This window comes from Lynx canadensis, chromosome B2 (genome assembly GCF_007474595.2).
Source record: "Lynx canadensis isolate LIC74 chromosome B2, mLynCan4.pri.v2, whole genome shotgun sequence".
Classification (NCBI taxonomy): domain Eukaryota; kingdom Metazoa; phylum Chordata; class Mammalia; order Carnivora; family Felidae; genus Lynx; species Lynx canadensis.
The window spans coordinates 37,872,955-37,884,266 of NC_044307.1; the positions used below are offsets into that span (position 1 = coordinate 37,872,955).

An 11,312-nucleotide genomic window follows, 5' to 3' on the forward strand; every position below is an offset into this window, starting at 1 on the left:
TCCCCTCACCTGTCACTTAGGACTCTGTCTTCTCTTAATCTTCCTTCGTTAAGTGGGAGCAGAATAACTGAGGAGAATGGACGATGGTGATGGGCAATGGGGATCTGTTTCTGGAAAGCAGGTATTTAAAGCTATTTATTTTTCATTACCATTAATGACTGAAAAAAAAGATTTAAAGCAGAAAACACAAAACAAAACCAAAAAACAATGAAAAAACAACATCATCAACAGCAACAAAAAAAACCAAAAAACAAAAACTTGCAACTTAAATTTTTCAGGGGGGAAAAAAAATGCTTTATAGCATATACGAAAAGACTTAAAGAGAACACTTATTTTAACACACCATTCCTTCAAACAGCTGGGTGTTTTAAAGTTATCTCCCCAATCCCTTTCTACTGCTTTACAAGTGCCTCTCTCAAATAATGAGACAAACAGCTCTCTTTTTTGAGTGTGTACTTTTTATAAAGGGCATCATATCCACACTGAGTGTCATTCAAGGGGTTTCACCAAAACCAAAGAGAAGTTCAATGATAAAACCGCAGCAGAAGATTGGGGAAAGAATGCAGAAGTTCACAGCCACAGAACTAACCTGCAAGCTGTTCTTATAAGGTCTTGGGCACTTGAAATCAAACCCACGAGCCCATGTCCAGAGGCTATGAGGGAGCCATGTGGGAGGCTAGCTGCAAGAGAGCAGGGCCTATCTCCCCTCGAGGGTCTAAACTGTAACTCGCGTTCCAACTGCTCTGCTGTCAGGGTGCCCTGGATGGCTTCGCAGCCTGGGTTGAATACCGAGTAGGCACTCTTCTCTCCCTCTTTCCTCTCTTCGGGGCCTCGTGTCCCGACATACATCCAGTAGAACAAGGAGAGGACAAAATAGGCCAGGCCAAATTCCAGTTCCACAAACAATCCCAGCAAGACCAACCAGAGAAGAACCTTCAAGAAGGTGATGTTGATCAGGAAAGACTGGTCCTGTGGTGAAGGCAGAGGAATGGCTGTGTTCCGTGGTGGCTGCGACGTGCTGCTCCCCGGCTGAGCCACTTCCTAGGTCACACAAATAAACAGAAGTAAGAATAAAGGGTAATGGGGCTCAAAGGATAAAAACCAATCTGCAAAGACAGCTCTCATTGCTCTGGGAAGGCCTCCGGCTCATTGATTTCTATTTTCTTGCTCTGCTCCCTAAAACAATCATCTCCAAAGAGCTCACGTGCCCTGTTCCAACGGAATCAGAACTGATGTGCACTTAGTGAGCTGTGACCTGATAAAATCCTTACAGCATTCAGGTGGATTCCCATTCATGGGAGTCATTTCCTCAGATCAGTCTGCTGCTAACAAGAGCTAATTTGTGCCCCATAGAGAAACTCCCCAGTAAGTGATAATGCAGCAGCCACACCTAGTGCTTCACACACAGAGTCAATGCTTATTGACTGGATTACATGAGCTACAGTTTTGTGAGTGGCATGAGTCTAAAATGAGGACTACATGAAACCAGAAACAAAAATCCCTTTCACTTCTTAAAAACAAATCACCATTATAGCCACAACCTTTCCATCCCAGGACTGTCCTACACGCCACCAAGCCCAGGCAGTGTCTCCTAACTGGACTCCTTACCTCCTCCCTGCCTGGACTCTCCAAAACATCCTATGTATAGCTGCTAAATGAACTTCCTAAAACACCCCGCCCCCCAACCTTCTGTTCACAAACCTTCAACAAATTTTACTGCCTACAGGTTAAAATGTAAACTTCTTGGGCTGGAATCCATGCAAGGCCTTCCATTTATTCAACAGATAGAAATACCAGTACACAGGCCCCTGCGTTGGGTGCGAATGGGAGATACAGATAATCAGATAGCTTTAGGGAGGCTTGATCTCTAGTCCAGTATTTTCCAAAATTTTTTGGGTATGATCCATAATAAGAAATACATTTTGTACTGCGACTCCATATATATGTGTGTGTGTATATATATGTATATGTGTATGTATGTATGTATATATGAAAAAGTTTCACAAATCAACAAATATCTTCACCACACATGAAATTCTCATCTTCCATTCCACTTTTTTAAAATTTGTTTTTAACAGAGGACTAGATCCTCTAAATTGATTTCACCACCCACTAATGGGTCACGACGTACAGTCTGTAAAACAATGATCTAAAAAATTAACTGTATGATACAATCCACAATCTACTGCTCTACTCCAGTTCAACAGGGCTTACTACCCAAAGACACTGCCCCCCCTTGTATCCTGCTCTGCTTCCTCTCCATTCTCAGCTTTGTGCCTTCCTTCCAGGCCAGCATGACTGGTGAACTGTGTATGCTTGACCTCTGCAGCTATCAAGGAGGGATTCCCCCTCTGCCTCCCAGAGCACTTACTGCCTCTTTGTCTCATTGAGCACCAAACTATATGCTCATTAAGTGTTGTGTCTTTAAGCTTATGTATTTATTTTGAGAGAGTGCAAGTGGGGGAGTGGGAGAGAGAGAGAGAGAGAGAGAGAGAGAGAGAGAGAGAGAGAGGGGGAGAGGGGGAGAGAGGAGAGAGAATGAATCCCAAGCAGGCCCCACACTGCCAGCGGAGCCCAATGCAGGGCTCGAATTCATGAACCGTGAGCTCATGACCTAAGCCGAAGTCAGACCCTTAACCGACTGAGCCACCCAGCCACCCCAAGTGTTTTTCTTTTAATACAGTTCACATGTGTCCTTAGATTGCTACCAGGAGGCCAATGGACTACCATTTATCTTTTAGTGTCTCCAGAGCCAAACAGAGCACCCCACACGTAGGTTCTCAATACACAGCATAACTTTTAGTTCATTTCTTCAATTATATCCCCATTCCTCCCATGATAATTTAAAACGGGACCACAAATATTATCTGGTCTTGATAAAAAAAAAATATAGGTCATCTGATTTACATTGCTCCAGAAATTCTATTTTGTTGCAACCTTCTTTTCTAGTGTTAAGGTTGTAATTATTACCTTTTCTGTTAGACTGGAAAAGTCCTTAACATGCCATCAGCAACACATCCTCTCCTGACACACACACGTTTGTTAAGTAAATAAATGTCCCTTTCAGATTTGACCAGTGTGCACAATAGAGAAATCACTGAAAGTCTCAGCAGGGAACTAATATAATCTGATTTATATTTAAGACTACTCTGGCTGACAGGTAGAGAATGGGCTACAAGGCTAGAAGCAGGGAAATTGTGAGTAACTCACGCAGGAGGCTCAGTGAGAGAGAAGGGCCAGGCATAACTAGGGTGGTGACACAGAAGTCAGAGAGAAGTGACTGACTGAAGAATGCAGAATACATTTTGAATGTGTACAACTTGAAATTTACTGTAAACTGAATTTATCATTGAAGGAGTATAAAAAGAATAATGCTTATGGCCACGATTTATGGCACACCTTTGAGATGCCCCATCTCCCATAATCAGGAGATAAGCACTGTTAATCCCAATTTACTGATAGGGAAACACTGAGATGTTAAGTAACTCCCCTAGAGTCACACAGCTAGTGATAGAGAGGAGACTGGTGCAGGATCCCAGCACAGCCTCCCTCCAAAGCTCTTTGTACTTAATTAGGGGCCTTTATGAGGAATGGTAAAGGGAAGGGTTAGAGAGCTAGGAGATGGGGGAATGGGTCAAACCAACTGGCAAAGGGAACAAACAAGAGGAGAGATACAGAAATTCCTCTACCTCCTTTGGCATTTGCTTTAGGACCAGTGTGGCTTCTGCTATAAAAGCTGTGTATGGAAGTGTTTGTGGTCATCACCGCACATAGAGGCATAGTTTAGGGCAAATACTTCCATTTCTCAAATACCAAGCTGCTTACCACCTCAGGGCCTTTGCACCTATGGTTCCTTTTGAGAGGAATGCCCCCTTCCCCTCACATGACCTGGATGGTTCCCTCCTCTCCTACAAATCTCAGCAAAAATGTGACCACATGTGCCCTTGTCCTTGTCCTGGGTTTCTCGAAGAGTGGCTTCTTCTTATGAAACGCCATTTCCTCAGGGAGGTCCTCCCTGCCCACCCAATTTAAAGTAGCACTCTGCACCTCTCACCCCCAGTTCACTATCATAGCATCCTGTTCTTCCCCCCTTTCATAGCATTCATCATTCAGCTTTGTTTATCATCTGCTGCCCCAAATGCAAGTTCTGTGAGAACAGGGCTTCATCTGCCTTTATCCCACTGTTTCCCAGATTCGGGACAGTAGCTGGAACAGACTGGGGACAGGATATAAATTTGCTGAATAAATGAATGAATGATGGCAAGGAAAGGGAAGAAATTAGAAGGTGATTCCTGGGTTTGAGGGAGTGATGCAAAGGCTGTGTTTAGCCAGGTGACTCCAAAGGAGAGCATTTGAGCAGTGGGTCAGTCCGAGCCAAGGCTGGAGGGGCAGAGTCACAGGATGAGAGAGGATACCTTGGGGCTAGAAGGTGCTGGGGACTGCTGCAGGGTATGCCTGGGCAGGGAGACAGGGGGCTTCTGTGGGGTTGAAAAAAGTCACAAGCATTTTGGCCCCAATGTGGAACAAGCTTGTCACAGAAAGAAATGTTTGATCTTGGGGACTGCTTTCTTCAAGCTAAATTCGAGAGTGGAGAAAGGAGGATATGGATGCTTCCTTATCAATGACAACCAAGAAGCAATTACAAATAGAAGGCTAGAGAAATTTCTGACAAGCCACTGTGTGTCTCCAAAATGATTAAGAGAGATGGATTGTAAATTGGGAGAAAGAAAAAAACAATTTAATGAGAATTTTCACACCAGAGCAAACCCACGAATGATAACTGAGCCAATGAAAATGAGCTTAAGACAGAGTCCCTTATGAAAAACAGAGTAATTAATAAGAACAACTGGAGATCCAGCATTTCCTGTCATCCTTTTGTCGGGACATCAGCTTTTAGGTTTTTAATAATGGAAACTTTCTCCAAGTTCAGCTTCTCTGGGTCCAATTCAATGATCTCATACTCCTTTGGAAATGAGACACACAGGCAAAAACTCATTGTGTGGGCTAGACATTGTTTTTTAACTGTGGAGAGGAAAAAGGGTAAGGGAAGTAGATTCTAAAATCTTAACCAATTGTGCTCAGTGAGTTCTAATCAACAATGAAGTTATCCTGAGATAAACCGCATGCAAGGAAATAGATTGTCTGAACCCTGCTGCACTCTCTTTCTGCAAGTCTGATGGAACCCTGCGTGTTATGGAGAATAGTATCTAATCAAAACTGAGTAACCATAAGTTCTCCTTGGTTTAAAAAAATTGCCTAAAACCAGATGTTGTGCAATAATAAATGAACTAAGAGAAATAATTTTAAGAGGAGTAAGGTACATTTCTGCTCCAATACATTTTCATTTTCAAAAGGAATTTTTTGGCTATTACACTTTTGAGATAGGAAGGCTTTGTCACAGATTGTCTCAAGGCACCTATTTTCCTTCCATGTTGTGTCCTGTATTCCAACATAGATAATCTAATCTCCCACACAGGGCACCTTGCCACTCTACTCCTGAGTGAAAACGAAATGAAAATACAAGATGTGAAATGAAAATACCAAGTTCATCTGAACATTAAGAGAATACTAAAGAATCAAAGGGTGGAAAGGCTATCATACTAATCTAAATAATGCTTTCACCTGAACATTCACCAGAGAACTTGAGTAAGTTTCCCTAGTTAATAGAGGTGCACAAGCATCTGCGGCCTCTGGCAGTTACACAAACCACACTTTTGCACGTTTGTATTCAAATGCTATTTCTAAAGCACAGGCTTTCTGGGCTACTGGCTGCATGTGTCCCAGGTGCGAAATGAAAGGAAGCCTTCATTACTGCCACTTTTTAGCAGTATCCAATTAGACCTTTACCCTCCATTAGCGGAGGGCTGCAGCTGAAGGCGGTGGTGGAGAAGTTCCCGGAGGCTACAGGGCATCACAATAACTCAACGCGCTGTGAGTAACTCAAGGGCAGAGGTGTTTTCTTCCAGGACCCTAGACCATCGCTTCCCGACCGGAATCAGGATCTGCGTGGGTCGCGGGCTGGAAAGAAAATGTCAAAGCGAAGGATCAGTGCAGACACGTGTGGCCCGAGATGCCAGGCTCTGGCCCTCAACAGTCGGGAGGCGCCGGCAGCCCCGCCCCGCCAGCGAAGGTGGGAACCAGAGGAGGGGACTGGACTCGCGCTCCTTCGCGTGGTGGGCGGGGACGGCTCCCCGGTGGGGGCGTGGCCTGAAGGCCGCCACGCGATGGGCGGGCAGTGGGTGTGGCCTCAGCCGGATTTTACTGGGTGGACACAACAGCGTCCCTGAAGCTAGGTCCCGGGGGACGAGGCCTTCCTCTCACCTGAGCGAGGCTGGGCTGGGCCCGGATATTCGCGGGCCTCGGTTTCCACACCAGGAACCGTTTTAGCCAGCCTGGAGCTGCCTTTGGAGTCGCAGCTGCTTCCGCCTTCTTCCCTGAGGTTTGTGCACTCCGGCTCGAAGTGTTGGGTTCGGCCGCCAGCCCGGCCCGTTTCCTGGCCTCTCGGAACTCGGCTAACCGCTGTTCCATGGCGCGCGCCTCGCTCCCCGCGCGCCCTGGAGCGCGCACCCGCCGGCCGGGCTCCTGCCCGCCGCTTTGCCCGGCGCCTGGCCGCAGTGCGCCTGCGTAGCGGCGGCTCTGTGCCGCGCGTGCGTGCTTGGGGCCAGGGACTCCGCGAGCACCAGTGTTTGTGACGTTCGTTGGGCTGAATGTACAGCTAATAATGCCCTCTAAACGCTAGTGGACGGAGTGTCAGCCTCTCAGGGCAAATGGTTAAGCATCCAAAGCATAGGGGCGCCTAGCTGGCCTAGTCGGAAGAGCATGCGACTCTTGATCTCAGGGTTAGAGTTCAAGACCCACCTTGAGTTAGAGATTACTTAAATAAAAACTTAAAAAAAATTTTTTAAAGCATAAAGACTGTTCCATTGGCCCCCTCTCTTCCGCGGGCTCTTCCGAGGAAAGTTCTCCAGTGCTCCATCTCACTTCAGGGATCTAAAGGGTACATCCCTTTAGCAGTTAGGCGCTAGTATTGCAGGCCAGTTTCAAAAGGTGGTCCCAGGGCATTAGAGAAGGCCCATCATATCTGGGAGGTTCTGGTGCCAAAAGGAACACAGTATAGTCTCCCCTTTTCCTTTTGATACGCCGATCTTAGCACTTGGAGGTGACTCACCTCTCACATAGCAGACAGGCAGGCCATACAGATCATTGTCACTGCTTTTACCACAATGCAAACTACCTCTCGATGTGTCTAGATAGGTCAGAGACTTAAGAAAAAAACACTTTTATCGGTGTGCAACTTAAAATACACAAATCTTAAGTGTGGGGCTCAATAGGTTTGTAATTATGAATACACCTCTGTAAGTATTGTACTATCTAGAAAAAGAACGTTTCTAGTACACTGAGGAGCCCCTTATCCCCTCTCCCAATCACTATTCACCCAAAAGACTCAGGTGTCTGTTAGATTTTTAAAGCTCTAAGCATCTAGCGAAGTGCCACTCACATAATTGAGACTCAAGTATTTCTTGGATCTTGCTGAGTTTTTGAGTCAAGAAACTAGATGAAGTAGAATGGAGTCTCATTCATTTAACAAATATTTATCAAGACCGTGCTGTGTGTCAAGTGTTGTGTCTGGCACTAGAGATGCTGGGATGAATGAAATACATCCGTTTTATTAGCACTTACTTACATTCTAAATAGACAAATGCGTAACTACATATTTATATTTAATGTAATGTCAGATACTGACTAGTGCTATGAAGAAAAATAAAGTAAGGAATAGAGATGGTGGGACTATTTACAGCTGATGACCAGGGAAGACTTCTCTGAGGAATTGCCATTCCCACAGAGACCTAAGTGAAATGAGTGAGGCATGCAGGTATCTGGAGAAGAATGTTTCAGTGATGGGAAACAGCAAGTGCGAAGGTTCTGAGACCTTAAGTGTACTCTTGACTTGCTCATAGAACATCAGGGAGGCCAGTGTAACCAGTGCAGAGGGAAGAAAATAGTAGAAAATAAATACTCACAGATATCCAGATGTGAGGCCCTATAGGCCAACGTGAATACTTTGTATTGCATTCTGAGTGTGATGGTAGTGATTGGAAGATTTTGAATAGGAGATTACATGACATGACATTTTTAAAGGAGTACACAGGCTGCTTCAGATGGGGTCCTGGAAGAGTGCAAGGGTAGAAGAAGGAAAACCAGTTAGGAGCACAGTAGGACAAGAGAGACTGGCTGTTTGGGCTACAGTAGTGGTAATGGGGGTGGTCAGATTCTGAATATATTTTGAAGAGCTGAGCCCCATAATGTGTGGATTGACTGGATGTGGAATGTGCAAAAAAGGAATCAAGCATGATAGATTTCTGCCATTCTCTCTCCCTCCTGACCACATACCCTGAGCAACCAAGGGAATGGTGCTGGGACCCTCTACTGAAATGAGGGGAGACTAGGAAGGGAGGAGTATGGGATGAACATGGAGAGCTTTGTTTTTGACATGCCAAGATGCTTGTTTGAGATGCTTGTTGGATATCCAGTGTAGGCAATTGGATGGTGAAAATGAGTTCAGGGAAAAGTCAGGACTGGAGAAACATATTGGGAATCATCCACATGTATGATATTTAAAGCCATAAAACTAGAAGAGATCAAATAGAAGGTGAATGTGGATAAGGAGGAAAGATATTGGAGGACTGAGCCCTGAATAGAGATGGTTTGTAAGACAGAAAAGAATGGGGTCATTATAACACAATGACCTTTGATAGAGAAACCACAGAGAAAATTTCTTGCCCATCTTGGTGTCTGGAGTAGGCCTGCTTCTCTCGAGAGACTGGAGGTTCTTTTATTGATTGTGTTTCCCACTTGATAATCACTCTGAGACCTTAGAGCTATATTTATGGTCTACTTCTAGTGGGTATTTACACTTAAGGCATGTAATTTGTGGGCTCTTGTAATCAGGGTCCCTGGCAGGAAAAATAACACTTCCAAACAGATTAAGTAGGGAGAGTTTCATGAAGGAGTTATTACAGAGGTGTGACATGATTAAGGGAGCCAGTCAGGGATGGTTCACAGGAAGTGTTACCAGCCTCTGGGCTTCAAGCAACAAGAGGACACAGTGGTCATCAGACCCCTTGAGACCTGTACTATAGGAAAAGCCCAAGAAAGGGGAGCCCTTCAAGGAGGACAGACCAGGTAGGGAAGGAGGGAAAAAGGATCAGAAGGAGCAAGTGGAGACTATCCAGCCAAGTACTAATGCCATTCCAGGCCCATCTTGCTTTGGTAACCTGATTTTCCCTTTGCCTTGTCTTCTGATTTATTATACGTTGATTTTGTCTCAGAACTTTGTAAAACCTCTTTAAATCCTTTTCTGGAAAAGGTTGAAAGAATGAAAAGTTATGGTGAAAGAGATGAAGAACAATTCCTGCTGCATTAATAACTTGTATTTTCTTTTTGGGTAAGATTATAAAGGAAGTCAATAAGAAAGGTCCCAAAGTGTGCTTAATGTGTGAATTTAATTTTTATTATAAAATAGTTTGTACATAATAAATTTAGTGTATATGTATGTGTATACACACACACACACACACGTGGAGCCAATTGGTATATTTACACATATATATCATATTTGTACATTAAAAGGAATAAAATATTCACATGCCCTGTGATATATTAAGTCTTTGGCCTCAATACTTCATTTTTTGCATCTGTGCCATAAAAGGCAGAGTATACTTTCCCATTCCTTGACTTTGAACTCAGCCACACAGGTTGCTTTGGCCAATAGAATAATGGCAACATTATGCAAGCAGAGGCTTGAAGCATCTTTGTCTTATTGAATGCACCCTCTTAATACTGTGTACTGCCATGAGTTGAACTTGTAACGGCTAGCCAGCTGGTCTAAGAATAATGAGAGTCAGGTGGATATATAGTCACCCAGCTGACATACAGACCTGCAGTTTAAAGCTGAGGTGCCCAGCTGAGCCCAACCTCAAATAGCTGACCCTAGCTTACCCCAAGAGGTATAAAAAAATAAATGCTTATTTTATGTCACAGAAATTTTGTGGGTTTTATTACACAGAAAAAGCTACTCAAGAATAAGAACATTTCTCTGTGTGCTTGTGGTCCATTCCTGACTCCTTCCCACCTCTTCAATCTACTAACGTAGTGAGTTACATTAATAGATTTTCTGTTAAAACATCCTACATTCCTGGAATAACCAAAACTCAGTCACTTTATAAAATATAAAATTCAAAGCTAGATTCAGTTTAGTAATTTTTAAAGGACTTTTGCATCCGTGTTCATTAATGAGATTATTTTCTGTAGTTTTCTTTTCATGTATTATATTTGAAAGGTTTTGGTTTTAGGATTATACTAGCTTTATAAAATAAGCTGAAGGGTGGCTCCATCTTCTCCCCCACTCCCATTTTCTAGAACATTTTGAATAAAATAGGAATTAACCTATTTCTTGAAGGTTTGGTAGGACTTTGTAGTAAAAGAAACACCAGAAAACTGGTGTTTCCTTAATCAAGTAAATAAATGTAAGCTACAGTTAAATGGACTAGTCAACACAACCTTACCAAAAAAGTGTTAAGAAATGGATCAACATTAGTCTGTCCTGTCTGATGTTTTTGGGAGTGGCCTGGATGAAAATTTTAAAAGGCATTTTATCATAATTTCAGGTGACAAAAATTTAGTAGAGAAGATCTATAATTATGTCGGTAGGGAAAACTGAAATAAATTTGATTCAATTTTTCATGTTGAAAATATTGTGGAGATGCTTGGAGGGAACTCCACCTCCTTCTAGATTTGCATTTGTGTTTTTATGTCTTTGTTTTTGTTTCTTAGTCATCTGCTTGAGACCAGTTTGTTTCAATAGGATTCATAGCTTTTCCCTGACCACAGACTGGAGGGGAGGGGGGCGTGTGTTGTGGGTGCTTTAGCTGCTACAGTCGATCCTGTTGTCATAGTGAGAAAGGATCCCCCCCCATGTTCTATGCTCTTTCAGGTCCTATCCCTGTAGGTACTGCATGTTGGGTTCTTAGCACTATGCTTTATATGACAAGCCATAGCATATGCAGAGCAGAGTGACCTGGATAATGATCTTTCTAGAGCAGGTTTCTCAGCCTTGGTTCTTTAGACCTTTTGGGCCAGATAATTCTTTGTTGTGGAGGCTGTCCTGTGCCTTGTAGCACCCTTACCAACATCCTAGGCCACAGCCCATTGCTGCCAGTAACGCTCCCTACTAGTTTTAACAGCCAAAAATGTCTCCAGACAGTGTCACGTGTACCCTGGGAGTCAAATTTGCCCCAGGTTGAGAATGACTA

At 43.7% G+C, this 11,312-nt stretch overlaps 1 protein-coding gene across 1 annotated transcript; it reads right to left on the reverse strand.

The window, feature by feature from the left end:
• Positions 1-440: 440 nt before the first annotated feature.
• Positions 441-6,603, reverse strand: SAYSD1 (SAYSVFN motif domain containing 1). The gene is made up of 2 exons (XM_030315423.1): positions 6,322-6,603; positions 441-1,041 (listed from the first exon to the last, which is right to left on the reverse strand). Exons 1-2 carry the CDS (start codon positions 6,526-6,528, stop codon positions 571-573), a joined length of 678 nt encoding a protein of 225 aa, XP_030171283.1. The 5' UTR covers positions 6,529-6,603; the 3' UTR covers positions 441-570.
• Positions 6,604-11,312: the final 4,709 nt, after the last annotated feature.